The sequence below is a fragment of the Nannobrachium achirus genome (genome assembly GCF_963921795.1).
Source record: "Nannobrachium achirus genome assembly, chromosome: 9".
In the NCBI taxonomy this organism is placed as follows: Eukaryota; Metazoa; Chordata; class Actinopteri; order Myctophiformes; family Myctophidae; genus Nannobrachium; species Nannobrachium achirus.
In genome coordinates, this window is record NC_137818.1 from 26763643 (window position 1) to 26784216 (window position 20574).

General features: G+C 40.8%; 1 protein-coding gene across 1 annotated transcript; it reads right to left on the reverse strand.

Annotated features, from left to right (window-relative positions):
• Nucleotides 1-2553: 2553 nt before the first annotated feature.
• Nucleotides 2554-14503, reverse strand: prdm2a (PR domain containing 2, with ZNF domain a). The gene is made up of 4 exons (XM_080734293.1): nt 14407-14503; nt 10050-10102; nt 4498-9138; nt 2554-4413 (listed from the first exon to the last, which is right to left on the reverse strand). Exons 3-4 carry the CDS (start codon nt 9067-9069, stop codon nt 4399-4401), a joined length of 4587 nt encoding a protein of 1528 aa, XP_080590419.1. The 5' UTR covers nt 9070-9138; nt 10050-10102; nt 14407-14503; the 3' UTR covers nt 2554-4398.
• Between the last annotated feature and the right edge of the window lie 6071 nt (nt 14504-20574).

Here is a 20574-nt window from a genome sequence, read left to right on the forward strand (position 1 = left end):
ATGCATATCCCATGGTGCTGAAGAAGCAACTTGAATTGTCCCATGGTGGTTTTCCTGTGATTGCCAGTAGCAAATCATAAAAGCAGCATACTGGCCGACATTCCAATTAAACCCATGCCCAGCCCATAGTCTGTTGAGGAACATTTACATTTACAGACAGAATTGCCTTTCCTCTTCCAATATTTAACTGGCACTCAATCTGCCAACATAGCCCTATCCCAGACATCTGCCTGGAGTTCAAAATAATGTCTTCACTATCTGGCTGTGAAGGACATAGATTTGAACTGTTATTGGAAGGATTGTGGAAGGGTGATTATAACAGATAAAATTGACACTTCATTGGACATGTGTAGTAGTAGAGCTATGCAATTTAGGTGGGCCTACAGTTTTCAGCCGCCAAATTCAAAATAACCTCTCACTGGGATAAGGATTAGGTTAAAAGTAGCCTATAGCCTTAGGCCCATTCCCACTGGGCCAGAAAACAGATAAAAAAATCTCTTTCTACAGATATTTTTCCATTCAAGTGGATGGTAGATAAAGATTAAAAAAAAATATCGGTTCACCGATAAAGCGAATATCTCTGACAGATATTTTTTTTATCTGTATCTACCATCCACTTTGTATGGAAAAATATCTGTAGAAAGAGATTTTTTTATCTGTTATCTGGCCCAGTGGGAATGGGCCTTTAGGCTTATTATGACAATGGAACAACAGACTTAAAGTGCCATTATAGTTAACATTTTAATATGCTATAGGCTACAACAACTCCATAGAAACTCCATGTCATAAATGCCCAAATTGTTTTCCATTCATTTCCGAATTAGCCTAATTTATTTCCAGAAGCCTACAATGATCATCAGGAAATAAGTGATACATAGGCGAGGCTTAAACTTTTTATCGTGCGTGCCTGCCTTCTACAGCAAATGTTACCTAAATTGAAAAAAATACTAGAAGAAAACCAAAACTTAAACTCACTTCTTTGTGCTGAAAACCTCTGGCGTTGACTTGAGTCGGAGTCTCAAGGTCGCGTTCACAGTCACACATGGAGATACTCTTTTTTTAAGTGGCGCGAACGCGAACTTGACATTTGTCTGGTCCACCTCAGTTTGTGTATATCTGTAGGCCTGCTAACTGTAGGCAGCATGTAGCCTATCTTTATTGCTCCTCCTCAGACAGGTAGGCTAGTCATCATCAATCAGGTGGCGTGAGCCGTGGACCTCTAACTTGAAAAAAGAAAGGAAAACTATGCCTATAACCAAAATGTAACCCTAACCTCACAAACTAATCCTAATTCCTAACCTTAACCTCACATATTTGACGACTAAACCTTATAATGTCAAAACCACGTCCACCTGGCTGGGCGAATTAAACACTAGTTTGGCTACCTATAGGCTATATTCGTCGGCTCCAAACAAGCCTTCAAAAGACACTGAATACACTGACCCACCTTATTAGACTTGGGCTGTAGGCCTACGCAGGCAAGAACACATTGTCCACATGCAGGTTGAAGTTTAGTTTAGCATATCTTTTACTTAACTTTATGTTCGTTAAGTGCGTTGGTACAGTGTTCTCCTCCTGCCTGCATTGTTCTGTGTGACTCTGGTAAAACAAATAAATCGTTTTGTCCACCCAGGTGCATTAGTAGGTCTACCATCTCATCACCAGGCACTTATGCCTTTGCTGTCGATCAGCCAAGGCGTGCCCTTGGTGCCCAAAATCATAATAATATTAATCTAACATACAAAAGCAGTGCAATGGCTTCCCTCCGCCGGAGAATATAGTCCTTTCTTGTTTAGCTAGGCCTACCACAGTAGTGTCTATGCCTCCGTATTTTATTTGGAATTTGAACATATTTGCATCGTATTTTTAGTGTTTAGTAGGCCTAGATGTCCATGTTTCATGTGCTGAATTTATGCAAACAAATTATTGTTTGTAGGCCTATAGATAATAATGGAAAACTAATGGCATTAACTAACTGGTCTATCATTCATATTTTTCATGAGGGGATTGGGGGAATTGATAATAGGCATTGGGACAGAATGTCCATACAACCATATATAGCATATTCAACAAAATATAGATAGATGTAGGCTACTACTCAACTGCTCGGGTGCCTCCATATAGATCCAAAACTCTCTCCATTGCTGTTGCTTGACCTCAACATACACTTGAACGTTCATATTTCTAACCTATTTCAGGACATCATGACGACACATTTAAACCCAAAATATTTACGGGATGGACAATGCTGTACGAACAGCCTAAATGTTTTGTTTTTGCAATAATTATCCCAAAAGGCAAAGAATGCAAACGCATTAATTGTTTAATGAATCGTCAGTGGAGAGGTTCTACTGTAGTTGGGAAAGTATGCCACCTTCTGGACAAATCTGTAGCACACTTTCCAGCCAAAAAATATTGCAATATCCAGTTTGTTTTTAAATACATATAATATACTAAAAGTCTATAATACACTGTAAATAAATGTTCACAATAATCGATAGGCTACACAAAAAGTTGCAAACCCTCCATTCCATTTAACATTCTCCATTTATTTTGAACACTCGCTTGAAAAAATATTAGTGCAAATCATACAGAGGAACCGTTCAGATATATGATTTTAAATTAATAAATATACATGACTATTTTTACACTTTGAGATGCTACAAGCAGTTTTCACAGTTAAATAACGTTCTCCCAAACCCTTGTGGTCGATCTGGATAAATGAAAAGTTGGGAGGAAAAAGGCAAAAATGAAAAATACATTGAGCTTTTTGAATAAACATTTGCTTCAGCAGAGATAGAATACTGCTTGGATTTACAACCCACACATTGATTTACCCTAGCACAATTAAATAATCATAAATAATTCAGTTTACCCTGTTCAGCTTAACCATGGATCTTACAATCCAAGTTGTGTGCGAAATGTTTATACAGATACACTGCATCACATTGACTCATAGAAATGACTGACAACTTCCCACTGATTTCCATACTCTACTTTCAATACAGGGCTCTTGCAATAAATGACGCAATATTGACAGACTTAGTTTTCTCCAATCATTTATCTTCGCGCGGCCGAGCTTCTAGTACATTTAATTAATAAAACTGAAAAGCGGTGATTTTTGCACTGCATAAGCACTTTCAAGTGCATACCGGTATTAGACTGAGCTGAGATTACTGTACTTCAGTGACCTTTCACCTTCCAGGTCTCACTTTTTTGTCAGCTGAGAAAAGAACAAAAACACTTAAACAAAGTAATTTACTTTAAATGTGACAAGGTCCATTTCACTCACAATCCCATTGGAAGCAAGCAGCTAAGCTTTGAAAATGTCTCCAGATTTCTTCTATTGTAAGGGGGGGCATGTGCTTAATTGATCAGTTGTTGGGGATTACAGCACAAATGCACCAAGTATTTCTTTCCATCCTCACATTCTTGCTACAGTAATTAATTCCATACATAATTATGATGGCACGTTAAGAGCACTGTTCTTAAGAAAATAACCCATTATAGGAAATAAATAATAATTGCCAACCAAATTATATGTACACAATTTTGAATTGCTCAGACTCTAGTATCCATTATCAAACAGCACATTCACATCAATGTTGAAAATACAGACTTCTCTAAATATAATAAATAGTGCACATTTTCCAAACAGTTAACTCAACAGATAGCGTGTTATGTTGCACTGGACTATACAGCATGTTTGTTATTTTTTCAGAGGTGATTTGTAGTCAGGAGGCTACATGTATTGTTGCATTACCTGATGTTTTCCTACACTTTGTCACACCTTCCATTTATCATTTGTCATGTATTTAGCTTATTGTTATCAGGACTAACAGCCACCACATCAAGTTGAACATTTAAGGCCTAACAATTTTTTATAAAGTTAGTCCTAAAGTGTGTATTTACAGAGAAGGTGAGATGTAGCTGTACTACAAGCTGATAGCATGCAATTACAGTAAAAAAAAAAAGGCCACAGACAACATAACGCATGCATTTGCATGCCTGAAAATGATTGCCACCTGTTAGTGCTCTCAAGATAACCCAATTAGCACTAAATAGAACAGTCTCGCGGTTCAGTTTACCATTCTGTACATTCTGTGACAGATAATCACAGATAATTCATCAAAGTGCACATTGGAGCCATTACCAGAACGTTTATGAAATGGGTGAGAAATCTACAAAACATTATGCTACTACAAAATAACCCAAATATTGGTTCATTTCAGTCCATCACGTCCACTCATTGCAGCAAATAGTCTCATTTCATTCATCCACAATTCAAGTTCTATTGTACAGAATAATGTGTTGTGTGACAACACAATCAACAGTTATTCTCCCTTTACGTCTGCAGGGCTTTCTCCAACTTCCATTACTGGAAATAGATGAGAAGCTTCACACAACGGGGTCCTGAAAAGAACAAAGTGCAAACACCATGAGGAATAAACATTCCAAAGTACATGTCAATCTTATTTTATTTCATGCTTACAGTACCTGCCCCTGCCTTGGAGGTTGCTGAATATTCCGTTTTTCTTTGACTGAAGCTGGAGCTCTCTGCTGCAGGCTGCTTGGGATGACCTCATTTCCTCCCTGGCAGCTCTGGATCGGAGGCAGGTCGCCCTTCTTGCGCTCTGGTTGACTCCCGTGAGGTTTCACAATGCTGATCTTAATGGGGGCTTCTTTCACTCCATGCTGCACTCGCCTATACTGGCGCATTGATGGGTTAAAGGTCCGACCAACAGGAAGTTCACCAAGCATCTCCTGTTGTGGTTGAACACTCTCTTTTATGATGATTTTACTTTTCTTGTTGGAAAGGACTGTTTGCACCGGCAGGACAGCCGGCCGTTTAGCAGAATTAGAAGTCTGGACTCTGGTTTTCTGGTCCTGGGCTGAGGCATGTCGTTTCTCTTCCAGGTGAGTAACCCCTCTATGCAGGTGGCCATTATTTTCCTTTGTGACAGAGACTCTTTCTTCATTTCTTTTCTTCACTTCCTTAGGTTTCTTGGGGCAGACGGCCATATGTTTGGTTCTGCTGCGACGCATTGTGAACTCCCGAGTGCAGTGTAGGCAGCCAAAGGTCTCCTGCTCAGCGGTGGCTTTGTTCGAAGAAGAAACAGACTTGTTTCTCTGCGACATTGCTCTTTGGGCTAACTTTTTCTTCCTTTTGTTAAGTGTACTGAGTCTCATATTTACTGGTGGATCTTGGTTAGCTTTGGACCGGTTTGCCTGGCTGCTTCTGTGGGAATCATTAACAGCATTAGTAGCATTCGTAGTAGACAACACTCCATTTTGTGCCTTTGCAAAGTGGCGAAGTGGGATGGGATTCTTCTTGGGCGTATATCGCCTTTTGTCACTCGCGTTAGCACATGCAAGAATGTGTTTGTGCAGCTCTGGCATGTTATCAAAGCTTTTGCCACATTTGGTACAGCGGATAGCTGTGCTGAAGGTTTGAGGGATGTTGTGGGTGGTGAAGTTTGTAGCTGAGGCCACAGAGCCAGCAGGTGATCTATTGTGATAAGGAAATGGAGGTGGCTTAAAGCTAGGATAGTGCTGGTTAATGCCAAGACGAACATCGGGTCCTTTGATCTCGACTTCATCAGAGGCCATGATTTTAATTGTTGTAAAGAGTTCTTCACCATTATGATCTACTTCTTCCTTTTTAACATCTTTCTTGGACACTTTTGAGGGAGAGTGTACCGGAGTCTTTGTGCTGTCTTTTGCTGAGTGATTGTAATTCTGAGGCCGAAGCTTGCCCTTTTCCTCTTCTGTGTGAGTACATTGCTGGCCAGGGTGCAGTTCTTCCTGATGATGTTTCAGGTTACAAAGGTAGACAAACTCTTTTGTGCACGCACTGCAAACATACGTCTTGCCGACACCGTGGAGAGTTGAGCGATGCTCGAGCAAAGAAGCAGGCTTACCAAAGAGCAGCACACAGAACTCACATTTATACGGCCATTCATCAGCATGGTCACTTACATGATGACCCAATCCTTTCATTGAATGGAAAAGCTTATCACAGACATTGCAAACAAAATTCTTGGTGAAAGTCTGAGGTTCTGCTTCATTAAGCGTGTCATCATCTGTGTCATCAGTAGATTCTCCCACCTCAGCTACTTCAGATGGAGGTGAAATTTCAGTATCAGAAATAGCAATGTCAGAGGGAACACAAGAGTCAGGAGGTTCCTCTTCTTCTGGAGTTGGCTGCACTTCTTTTGGGGTCGACTGCTCTACATCTGGAGTCGACGGCTCTACATCTGGAATCGACTTCTCTACATCTGGAGTCGACTGCTCTACATCTAGAGTCGAATGCTCTACATCTGGAGTCAAGGGCTCTATATCTGGAGTCAAGGGCTCCACATCTGGAGTCAAGGGCTCAACCTCTGGAGTCAATGGCTCCACATCTGGAGTCAAGGGCTCCATGTCTGGAGTCAACGGCTCTACATCTGGAGTCAACGGCTCTTCTTCTGGAGAGGACTGCTCTTCTTCTGGAGAGGACTGCTCTTCTTCTGGAGAGGACTGCTCTTCTTCTGGAGACGACTGCTCTTCAGCAGCATTGGTTGTTTCGTCTGAGTCTTGATTTGATTCCTTCACTGTAGAACTATCCGGTGTGACTGAAGTGTTTGAGAGTGTTACCGACTCTGCAACACTTGAAGATACAATAATATTGGGATCTTTCATTTCAGGAGTAGGCAACGATACCATCTGTTGCTGTTCTATGTGATCTATAACCATCTGAGTGGGTTCTGGAGGCTCTACAGTATTTTCTTGGAAGGTAATTGCAGTGGGGACAACATTCCCTGGAGCATCTAGAGCTACTGTGCACTCTATCCAAACAGTGTTGCTAGTAATATTGTATGAGTTAATAAGGGGGTTATTTAAAGATACGGTAGATGAGAAGGGCACTTCTGACCCAATAGAAGATTCAATCATAGGTGCATTGAGAGCAATCTGATCAGTGAGAAACACGTGACCAGGTAGATTTAACGCTGGGTCAAGAGGTTGGGAGAGAGCAATAAGATTTGCAGCATTTGCAGTGAATGCAGTGGTCAAGTTTGATGCTGAAGGATTTAATGTATTGTCTGTGCAGATTACCAAAGGTTCAGGAGATATATTTGGGGCCAAAACCTGGACAGCTTGATTTGACTGGTTGTTAATTGGAGATGGCTGTGCCAGAACTGTGATTAATGAGGGAGCAGTTGGCAGCATTGTATGAGAGACTGGGGAAGTTAGTGCTATAGTGCATGATGGGGCAGGCTGCAAGGCAACTGGAGTAAGAGTTGGAGTAAGAGAAGGTGGCAATGGAGCAAGAGAAGTGGAGGGTAAAGTGAGTCCACAAACAAGTCCTTCTGTTGGGGTCATTATATCTGAACCTGCAACTATGGCAAAGTCTGACAATGCGTTCTCTGGATTCCCAAAGACGCTTACATTTTGCTGTCCAACATCTGCGTTTGCATACTCATTCATCAACACTTTCTCCAGCATGCAGGTGTTTGGTTTCTTTTTTCTGAATAGAGCAGGTTGTGTAACTAAACTCAAAGGGTCCTCTGTGCTCTTTCTTTGCAAGCTCAAGTCCAGCACCGTCTCAGCTAGAGCGACGTCATCATTTCTTTTGACTGCATTAGAGAGATCCAATGGTTGTTGATTACATGAATTCCCACCAATTACTGGGGGCCAACTATCTGGCAACACATCAGTCATTTCTGTCTCCTCTATAGGTGGATTTAAGCACTCCTCCTCCTCAGATATATTGTGTGCTGGTGAGCTGTGCGGGATCTCTATCTGCACTGTGTTAACAGCATTAGCCTCCACTGTGTCTGGGATTGTGTTTTCCACATTCAATGTTGGGTTTTGTTGTGGAGACCTGGTTGGTGACGCAGTCCTTCTCTTAAACCTCCCTGTTCCTGCAGACAGAACAGAAAGTGCAAGCGGTGAACAAAGCTTCTGGCCGTCTGTAATGAACGCAAATGTAGGATTAAGGCCCTCTTGCTTCTCCAGGAGCTGTTTCAGCTTAGGAGACAGGAATACAGTTCTCTCTTTCTGCATGGCTGTAGATTCAACACTCTGAGGAAGTAGGTTTTCTATTAAAGAAGACACAAGCGACGTTGACGATGAGGATGAAGGCACAACCACCTCAGATTCCAGTTCGGTTTTGATTTGTGGCAAAAGAGGTGGGGTTGCTGTTCTCCTCTTAGCTACAAGTTGAGCAGGCATCTCTTTGCCTTCCACTCCCTCTACATTCAGAGCATGGCTGATCTGAGCAGGATCTAGGATGAAAGTATCCAGCCCAACCAAAGTGGCCGTGCCAGCATTAGTCTCAACAACCTCACAGCTGGTGACTGTGCTTGTTGACACTATCTTTCCATCTATGTAAAAGCTGAGGTTCTCTGAGATATTGCTAGAGATGTCCAACATATATTGCTCTGCTTGTACTCCTTCATTCAAAGGCACAGCTACAGGTGTTGTATTGTCCATGAGCTGTGTTTCCTGCTGTGATCTTGTACTGGATAAGCTCTGAGGATTTTCCTCCTGGGCCACATTGTCCTTTTCAACAGCTTTAAGCCGCTGAGGGTGCTCATGGATCCTACGCTCATGTCTGCGTTTGTTAATATGTGTACTGAAAACCTTTTCACAGTACTTGCAAGCATGACCCCCCTCTACTTCCGAATGACTGTCTAGCACAGGAATCTGGCCTTCACCAGTCAAAATGGAGGCACCAGAGCAACTGAGGGATGAACTAGGCTCTACACGCACTGTTTCTGTTGAAAACTGTGGTGACAAAGACACAGGCCAAGCATTGACATTTGCCTCTGGTATGTGACCAGTCTTTAAACTATAGGACTTGTTACTATAGTTTGCAGTGTTGTGGATGTGCATGTGGCGTTCTAAGCCTTGTTTGCTGGCAAAATGTCTCTCACAGTGCTGGCAAGGAAATGAATTTGATCCCAAATCAAAATCCTCGTGGGGATCAGGTGTAAATGGTTCAGCCATGTCCATGTCCGTTTCCTGCTGGTCTTCATCATCCTCTTCATCTCCAAATCCAGAAATATATAATTGTGGATCCTCCATCTTTTCTTGAATTTCTCACTTTCCGCAGAGTGGAGTATTGTGACTCAGCAACAGGTACTGATTTCAAACCTATTAAAAACAGAAAAAGAAAGGCCTTGTCATTTAGCTGCAAACCACAAATAAACACAGACATGACATTAAAGGAAAAAGAAAATGAAGACCTGTCGAAAAAACATCAGCTGCACAAACGGTGCAGCTGCTTGGATTCAACAGGTAATCTTTATTGAATTCTTGCTAATGTCATTTTGGTTTCAAACTATCAACAGTTCAGGGATTGACACTAACCGTTGCCCGACTGCCCAGGGCAGGTAAAGAAGAAAAAGGTCGGCAGGTGAAGTTTGATGCTGGGTTGCCCGACCGGGCAAGTGCACATTTTGAGTGACATAATAATGAGATCTGTACCTACTTGAACAGGGCTAGTGTTCCATCTCTCTCTCTCGCTCCCCCCTCCCTCCACACACACAACACACAAACACACACACCGAACGACGGAACGTGCAGCCAGTGGCTACGTGAGCTCAGTCAAAAACAGCTAGTCTACAATGGGTACAAAGTAAACTCACATTATGCTAATGCATAGCCAGATTAATGCACACGCTTTAAGTACTGAAGCACAGGGCACCAAACGGCGGGGAGAAAGTGAAAGCAGACAGAACTATTGCCGCAAAATCTATAGCAAAGGCTGCTGAAGGAACGCTGAAATATGTCCGCGAAGCGTCTATTTTCCATGCTATCAACAGTGCTTTTCCTGATGTTTCGCTCCCTGTTGGTAGCCAGGCACACATATCCACACTATTGACCTTAGTGTCAACCCCTGCAACATGTTCTAAGAGTGACATGATTGCATCCATCCTTAGTAATGTTTGACAACATACAGGGCTACGGGCTGTACCCGAGCCTCGTATTCAGATCATTAATATTCATATTTAAGTATAGAGGTCAGTTGCAAAGCATAATGTGTCACTGAGTCATTGTCTTACCATTTCAGAGTCAACGCAGTGTTGGGGGCATGTTTTCTTTGGAAGGACTGCAGCTGCAGGGAGATATACCATTACAAATTAGTGATGTACAAAAAGGCGATGTGGCATGAGCAGACTAGAATAATCATAAGAAGCTAAATCTGATCTTATGGAACAGTTGTTGTAGAATAAATGTGTTAACCATTTAGCTGCGGAATCAGGGAGCTTGCCTTTCCAGCATATGGGTGCCAGTTACTGAAATGAGTAACACTAAAGCATAATATCTACTTCTAGGTTAAATAGCTAATATAAAGAACAGTGATATTAAGGCACAAAAATGGTATGCAATTGTAATTTGTAAATAGTGCCAATAAATCTAATAGTCAGGCGGAAATTCTGGAAAAAGGCCGTCTATAAGCAGGTTAGAGGCATTTGGGGGTAAAAGTGGGTAACCAGGCCATTTTACATAATTCAGGGGTGCAGAATCTGAAAAACCTGGTTACCAATCAAAATTTTGAGTTTTTGACCTTCTAATTTGCATAACAAAGTGGCTACCGAATTGTACATTTTGAACTATTTATTCAAGCAATATTTCTCTTTCAAAAAAACGTTTCATTATTTTATCATATAATCAGGGTTTTGCGAACACCCAGGACAGTTTTTGAGTTGCTTGATTCAGTTTATATTTAGATATTTGATATTCATTGTATCAGACACGCCCCCTTCCTATACAAACCCATTGTAACTTCAAACTCCATTTTAACCATGATAGATTTAATGAAAACACCCGTCCTTTTTTCTGGTGACTCCTGACGCCCTCCTAATACGTGAGCAGGTTGCGTTCTTTCGATAACTCCTTTCATTTCTTTTTAATAATTTATTTTTTGTATTTATTTATTTTTCATTTTCCCAAATAATTATTAAAAATAAACTAAAAAAGTTATCGAAAAACACTGCCTGTTCGTGTATTAAGAGGGCGTCAGGAGTCACCAGAAAAAAAGGATGGGTGTTTTCATTGAATCTATCATGGTTAAAATGTTTTTGTATTTAAGTGAAATATCTCTTTTAAATAAAAATAAAACATTTTAACCATGATAGATTCAATGAAAACACCCATTCTTTTTTCTGGTAACTCCTGATGCCCTTCTAATACACAAACAGGTAGTGTTCTTTCGATAACCTTTTTAGTTTTTTTCTATAATTATTTGGGAAAATGAAAGAAATAAAATACAATTAAGAACTTATTAACTCATTGACTGCCAAGGCACGAGTTTCACGAGTTATTACAGTACTCCCAGGCTGCCACAGCCCGAGTTTCCCGAGTTGGAAGCCATTTTGAAAAAAGAAAAAATTTTTTTTTTTTTTTTTTTTTTTTTCCAAAATTCTTTTTTATAAAAAAATTTCTAAAAATGCCTCAAATGTATTAGGCATGATCGCAATTGCGAAATTGCATGTTTGCCCCATAACAAACACATCTTTCAAAATGTCAAAAATGGCTGTTTTGTCTGACTTTGAAGGCTTGTATCTCATGAATGCCTGAACGGATTTCCAAGCGGATTTTTTTGTTTGAAAGCTGTTAAAAAGTACTACACATATGGTGCATGATCTAGGCATGGGCGTGCACGATCCGTGCACTAAAAATTGATCCGTGCACTAGAAATTTGGAAGGTGGCAGTGTTTGTTTTGTCTGACTTTGAAGGCTTCTATCTCATGAATGCCTGAACGGATTTCCAAGCAGATTTTTTTGTTTGAAAGCTGTTAAAAAGTACTACACATATGATGCATATATGGTGCATGGGCGTGCACGATCCGTGCACTAAAAATTGATCCGTGCACTAGAAATCTAGGATAGTGGCAGTCTGGTACTTGGGGGCCATCTTGAAATGGCATTCAATGAGTTAAAGATAAATGAAAAATGTTATTGACAAAACATAACCTGCTCACGTATTAGGAGCATATCAGGAGTCACCAGAAAAAAGGACGGGTGTTTTCATTAAATCTATCATGGTTAAAATGGAGTTTGAAGTTACAATGGGTTTGTATAGGAAGGGGGCGTGTCTGATAAAATGAATATCAAATAGCTAAATCTAAACTGAATCAAACAACTCAAAAACTGTCCTGGGTGTTCCCAAAAGCTTTATTAGACGATAAAATTACTAAAGGTTTTTTGAAAGTGAAATATCCCTTGAAGAAATAGTTTAAAATTGACAATTCTGCAGCTATTTTGTTATGCAAATTAGAAGGTCAAAAACTCAAAATTTTGCTTGGTAACCATTTTTTTCAGATTCAGCACCCTTGAATTGTGTAAAATAGACTGGTTACCAACTTTTACCCCAAAATGCCTCTAACAATCACATTTTTCAGAAATACCACTAGACTATAATAAATGCAACAAAAGTTTCATTTCTGACAAACACACACCAAGCCTAAAAAATGTTGTTTCTACACTTCTACAAATCTATCAGCAACGTTGTCCTGATGAATATTTTAGGTCACTTCGATATACAGGATACTTGGTCTGGCCCTTTTTACCCTCTACACCAAATCTCTTGGCTGAAAACAGACGATCTACGGTCATGTGAGATTGTAGCTCTGCTATTTCCGCTGTTCAACCCCAGAATAGGAACGCTAGGCTTCATGTGGTCAAGTACCATAGTTGTGATTGTGAATGTATGCTCTCTGCAGTGTGCATGGTTGAGTTGAGGCCAGCATTTTATGGTAAATACGGTCAAGTTGCAAACTGGTGCAACAAGGATCATGAGTTCCAGTGCAGAATCTCTAATATATACTATGTTCAGCCTATGCACTACCCAGTGCCCACTCTGAAAAATTCAGAGTAAATTAGCGATATAAATAGTCTGAAATTGTTCATTACATATGTTGTTCAACATAGTAAATGTTATTATTTTATAAACACTATATTCAATACTCTAGAATAGATTATGTCTCCCTGGCACTGGGCACCCATTGAACTTGAAGCTCCACTTAGGTGCTGAATAAACAATGAATCCAGTAGTCATTCTGCATGATTTAGTGCATTAATCGATGACTGCCCTAAAAGAAATATATTTTTGAATTGTAGACACAATTTTTAGCAATTATTTCACCCACCAGTGTCACTATACTGTCACCACAAAATGGCAGGCCCAAATGCTGAGTAATGTCACTTAACCCTGATATTCAACTGGCATTACACTATTAGCACTAACTGATAAATGGGCAAGAAAAGTAGGTGTGATGTCTGTCTGTCTGTCTGTCTGTCTGTCTGTCTGTCTGTCTGTCTGTCTGTCTGTCTGTCTGTCTGTCTGTCTGTCTGTCTGTCTGTCTGTCTGTCTTTCACCAGCAGTAGAGTATTATTCAAAATATATATGCTGCTGTACTGTTAGTCTATTACTAGCCTAGGCTTACATGACATGACAGCCTAGCCCTAGAGTGTCATGTCATGTAAACAAAGCCTCAAGGCTCAAGACTTTAAGGACGTCAGTGATAAATTGATATTACTGAAGCTGTGCCATACTGTTCCAAGCAACATATTCATGGCCTTATTATTACCAATCTGTTGTATGTACAGTACACGCCCAGATGTTGTTCCATGTTCATTTAGCCATTAACATCTGGGTGTAGACTGTGTACAACATACAACTGTACCCGGGTCCATTTGTAACTTACACAAACACACGTCTTAAATAAATTAAAGCAACGTGTCATGTCCTACCGGGTACTAATCCTAATCGTCGACCGTGTCCTACCTGACAACATGGGTCTACAGTACACAGTAATTTTTCAATGGAAAAGAAGGGAGACATCCTCTACTAACCACTGCAATGTGCTAGTTTTGTACTATATTATCATACACTACCACACAGATAGATTAAACTTTGTATCAACGTTGTATAAATTAAGATAAAGTTCCAGATTGCAGGTTCTTTAACACTGAGAATTTGACTGCACACACTTGCACATCCCTCACCACCACCTCCCCCTTCTCTATCTCTCCTGTCCTTGGCTTGCACCATTGCTAACTTGTCACAGAGCACGTCGTCACATCCAGCTCCCCGTCATCCACTGAAAGGTCACTTTATGGCTGCACTAATCCACACCTCACGACTTTCTAAACACGTCAACAACAACAGCAACCGAATCAAACGGCCGCACATATATTCCCGCACACCATTTCTTTTACTACGACGTGGTAAATACAAACTGTTTTCGCATAGCATAGAGTGCTAGCTGAAATGCTAACGTGGCTAATAGCCCCCCTCCTTCCCTTTAAATCCACTACCTGGGGGAAAGGACGGTTCGCCGCAAGACGCCGACGTCCCAAGCATTTTTGACAACACCGTGCATTGGTTTCGTTGTTTATAATGTATGTACGTACTTGTGTTTGGAGTCTAAATGACGTTCAGAAGGCTCCTCTTGCACAGGTTGTTGTTGTAGCTGTATGTGTGTGTGTGTGTGTGTGTTCGTTCTTTGGCTTCTCTTCCCTATTGTACCGTAGTTATCTTTTCCGATGCGCTGATTGGCCAGCATGTGTGCAAGAGCATTTCTGGGCCAATCAGCAACAGGTTTGTTGAGGAACAAGACGGGGGGGTGGGGGTACATTAGAGCAGAAGACACAAGTCAGAAGTCAGAGAAGAAAATGGAAAAGTAAATATATTATTTATATAATTAATAATAATAGTAATACTAATAATAAATATCCTAGCTATATTGCAGATAAAACATTCCCCTAAAAGTAACAATAATAATAATAGTCTAATAATAGGCTATTATCTACAATCAGAATAACCAATATATCAGAATATGAACAACTCGATTAGTAAAATTCAGCAGCTTTAACTAGAACAGCACTGAGCAAAGTTGGATTCTGAAATGAATTCCAGCATAATTTGCTGATCAGTTCAGAAACTACAAAAACTAACATTTAGTCAATGTTTAATAGGCCACTCTAATCACCCGAGTTTTGAGGTGGTCGTTCTGTGGAGATAAGAGTGAAGCATACAGTCTGTATGGAGTGAAGTCAGTGAACAGTCAGCATTTCTTTTAACTTTGTTATTGCAGTGCAACCCAGCGTCCTCTAGAGAGCAGTGTTGCTCAATATAAAGAAGCTGGTCAACTCATTAAAAGGCATCAGACAACCCTGGTTACTTCCATCCATAAAATTTGTATTTGTATGTATTTGTCAATTTATTCCATGCATTTACCATCTGAAATATCTATTATAGCTTAAACTACATTTATTGGTAACAAGATGTATAAGAATGAAAATAGCCTATGTCAGATGTATTGCATGAATATATTCTATGCTATATATACCTTATAGCCTACTTCATATTTGTACAGCAACAGTACTACATGAGGACGAGAAGAATTACAGTATTCATTTGAATAACAATCTTTATGCAGCACTGTTCTAAATATGACTATAAAGGGAAACAACGCACATAATACATGCCAAACATGACTCATAGCAGGATTTCAAAAGTTTAAATAATGACTTTAACTCAATGTTTTATTACGTTTTCGCCAATCTGTGTATACCTTACATACATCTTTGTACACTTATGATGTTCACACTGATGACTGTGGTTGTTTTCAACTTTGTCCCCATACTGATATCTCCTTTGCCTTAGAAAGCATAAGAATGGACTCATATACACATTATGCTGTTTTTATACCCATACCTATACAGTATATCAGTCCCCACAATCAGAGTTCATTCAGTACCTCTGATAGCCTAACTGGCTTGATATGAAACATCAGCTTCAGAGAAAGGTCTAGGCCTACAGTACTATGCTTCTAGGCTCAAATTATTGTCATGGTAAATCAACACAGAAATTTGCTGTGTTTAATGCATAGCGTCATTTATTTCCTTGCAAGATGGAGAAAAAAAAGAAGAATCATAAGGTAGTTAAAAGATGTAACCCACAATGGATATAATGCTCACCACCTCCCATCGTGGACCAGTTTTATGACCCTTCCAACAATTGTCAATTGAGTCACAAGGCACTGTTTCACATTTATCTCGCACCTACTCTATGATGGGACACAGACCCGTTTCTTGTGGCAATATTTCCACCTCCAGTTTCATGTCAACATACAAGACATTCTTTGAGTGTCTGTAGGAGTGCATGGGGGACTACATGTGCAATACTGCCATCACATAACATATGAGTGGTGTTCTCATGAGATGTATGCAAGCTTTGTGTGTTATTGTCATGTTATGTTCTACGTGGGTTGGTTAGATGATGGATATCCATCTAGTTGGGCTTTTATCAAACCGCATGCCATGCTTCTGCAAGCCGTGATGAATAATATGTTGTTTGCTCGTACTGATCTGGGAATTTAATCTTATATTCCACTGTCACTGCTGTTACAGAATTTGTTGTAAGTCACCATAGGGCATGAGTCAAATGCCTTGAATGGAATGCAAATATATGGCCATTATAACACACGCATTCACATACTCACACATGCACGCGCGCGCACACACACACACACACACACACACACACACACACACACACACACACACACACACACACACACACACACACACACACACACACACACACACACACACACACACAGTTTCTACAAGGGCTCAGGCTTTTGTCTTCACATTTGCAGTGAAAGTGTAACTTTGTGTCACAGTGTAACTGTTGCAAAACATTCCGAACAAAACAGCACTGGATTCACACTGAGGTGGTGAGTCTTAATTTACAGCCTGTTGCAGCACTGAAAACAGAGTAGTTCTAGACTTGACCTAAGGCTCCAGGGTGGCTTTCAAACTTGATGTGAATTGCAGCTGTGGAATTATGATGAGCCATACGTTCGTGTCCTGTCCTCAGTTGCATTCGTGTAAGCAGGTGCTAACCACTTGAATGCTACTAGTACAGAGGGTTGCAAAACAGATGGCAAAGTTGTAATCCTCAATAGACATTAACCTTTGGTGGAATGTGAGCAATTTACAATGTGAAACTAAATTAGAAATACGGTTGCTTGGAGCATTAAAACCTGAGTAAAGGAATTAGAAAAACAAACAGCAATGGCAACACATATCACAGTAAATTCCTCACTGTTAATTTGTGGGTAATTTGATTGCATAATGTGCACTCTCTGAGTTACAAATGGATAAATGAACACTGAGAATGTATTTACACACTGTGTAAGGTGGGCTAGCAAGGTAATCTTGACATCCCCAGCTCAAGTTGCTGAGTTGAGCCCTGGTGACCCTGCGTGTCAAATGTTGCGAACACATGCCGTGGATACGCATGGCCTCTCTGTTGGATTCTGAGAAACATGTTAGCCGAATGATATATGTCAGTGGCTCTCAGTCAAGCAACTCTTCACAGCCAAAAAAGTTATGGTAATGATGCAGTGCAGTAACCTCATGGGTCATAAATTAACCCCACTAACGAGTCATGACTAGTGAATTTGGAGTCCCAAAATTCAATGTAACTTTTAAGCATTATCTTACTGTAGTATAATCATGCCACGCTCTGTAACGCTATTGTTGATGTAGACACCAAGCGGGCCTCAAGAGTGAATATTCATGCGAACAACGTTCAATAAGGCAAGCAACGGAACTATTGTCAGAGAAATCTGCAAACTGGGGCAAAACATGCCCCAGATTAGACGCATGGTAGCTGGAACAACCAGCGGGGGCAGACACTGGTTTGTGCCAATGAGATGCACTACGGACACGGAAAGCACAGCATGAGAGAGAGAGGGATAGACAGAAAGAAAGGAGGAGAGATGGAGAGATTTATGGCAAGAGGGAGAGGTGGCTCACAATGTCATTCTGTGTACCAGACACATCAATGTATGGTGCTTTGGTACGGAACAATAGGGGTCACATACAGAGGGCGAGTGTCACAGGGCGGCGATGCATGTTCTCAGCTATAGGACACAAAGACTTGGTTCTCAGGAGCCTACATGTCATGTCATTGGGGCAAAGAGAACACCAGATGTGCAGGGAAGCACATGCCTGTGCTGTGCAAACACACAAGCACACATACACATGTGTCAGTGAACACACACACACACACACACACACACACACACACACACAGTTTACAGTTTACAGTTTAGGCATTTAGCAGACGCTTTTAATCCAAAGCGACTTACAATAAGCAGATAAAACATCACAATAATAAACAAGATAATATGTCAGTACATCAACAGCAATATAACAAATGCAAATGAATATCTATCTAGAAAACAAGAATAATCAGTCAAGAAAAAAGGTTCTATAAAACCTAAAAACAAATGCTAACTAGCTTCATGTATTTTCTCTTCATACTCTATCTTTATATATCACTCCTAATTATTTATTTATTTATCTATCAATAATTTTCTTATTATATTGCATTGTTCTGTTAGCACATCAACTTTTCGCTGCACCACACCCATGTCCATAATTTCCTGAACGCCCGTAAAAAACACATGTGCAATACCCCCCCCCCCCCCCACACACACACACATATTTAGAGATGTACTCCCACTTCCTGACAGTTACACGCCACACATACGCACACGCACGCACGCACGCACGCACACACACACACACACACACACACACACACACACACACACACACACACACATCCTTCTCCTCTTTCACTATCTCCCCATCTCTTGTTCACACACACAGACACACACACGCACGCACGCACGCGCGCGCGCGCACACACACACACACACACACACACACACACACACACCTCAGTTTCTCTCTTGCTCACATACACACTGTCACACATGCACGCAGTACATGCTACTGTGCCGTGTGCTTTCTCTGTCACCCAACCACACCCTCCCTCCCTCCCTCCCTCCTCTCTGTCCCCACCCACAGGCCCAGCTGTCCGCCACACTCAAGGCCCATAGGCTGACATTTTCCTCATGACATCACAATTTCATGCAAAGGCATGTGTCACTCGTCTCACGCACATACAGTACACAGGCAATCACACACAAACAGACACACGCACGCACGCACGCACGCACGCACACACACACACACACACATGCAATGGCTCAGCCAACTGCTTGTATACTTACACACATGCACGCACACTCGCAAGCACACACACGTGTGCTGTACACACACGCGAGCGCGCGCACACACACACACACGGTCATAGCCTGGCATTCATGCCAACGCCCTGAGGAGAAAGGCCACACAGTAGCAACATGTATGGACAATAAGGCAGCATTCTTTACATGGGCGCCATTGCTGACACTGAGAAATGTGTGTCCTACTTGCAATATTGATCTGAATTTATTTGTACAGTAGCACATCTATACAAATTAAAATATTAGATTACACCAAATTTAGTCAAAGCGTGAAATATGCCCTATGTTGCAGTACAGTACCGCGGCCTGACATTGCCTCTGCCATTATTGACAGGTTTCAATACATAGAAAACTACGTGATAGTTAAGATGGTTTTACCTGCAAAACAATATTTTGTTTGATTTAGTTTTTCATCATTAACATCAACTATCCATTGCAGCCCTAAAAAGGATAGGAGCACTCACTTAGAAGGTTGTCTACCCGTGTTTATGGAACTTAAAGTTATCCGAAAAGCAACAATAACTCTTGTGTGAAAGTCAGTGCAGAGGGGTGGATGTATGATGAAAACAGGTGAGCTGGGGTTTTGTGACTAGTGACTACTAGAGCAAAACAAACCAAGCAGCAACCAAATCAAAAGGGCAGCAAGTCCAACATATGGAGAGCTTTGGGGAAGCCATGTATTTATACTCTTTCCTACAGGTGTGTGGCTTGTCAGAAAAGAGGACAGGGTAGGTGGACAGCACAAGCTGGGAAGAAGAGTGGCAAAATACAGAGAGACGGATAAGTGAGAGGCAGACCAACAAGTTACTCTAGGGAGGACAGACGGTCAGGGCCGTCACACATTAATTCTATGTATGCATTAATAGCTCTTAAGGGAGCATGTGTTGGCTATTTCAGACTGCATGTTCCTTCTGTGTGGATTATCATGCCACAGACAGGCCACGTTTAGCTACAGCTGACCTTGCATTTTTAGTTGCTATACCGGACAATCAAAAATACACTCCCATTCCTCTGTTTGACCAAAATATCATTTTGTCAGACTCGATTTATACAGTACTTCATCCTATGACAGTCCTGCACCAAAATAGCCTGGTACATTGTGAGCTTGTAGATCAGCTATTTTCAGTGTGCTATAAAGTGCCATTTGATGGAAATTCCAAACATTCCAAAAGACCATATGTTTATCTTGGAGAAATACTATTAACCCAGAATATTCTGTATATTAATATTGGCATGTGCTGTACCTTTATTTTCTGCATGCACATTTTGTATGCATTTTGCTTTCTTCTGAGGGAGTGGCAAATTGAGTTACTCTAATGAGCTACTGTACGTTGTGTACAAAAGCTTTATCTGTCTCGAAGTAAAATGTATTACTTACGTATCTACAGTATACCTATTTTCTGAACTAATTAATTCAATAATACAGTATATTTATATTATGAACTATTTTCTTGACAGCACATTGCAG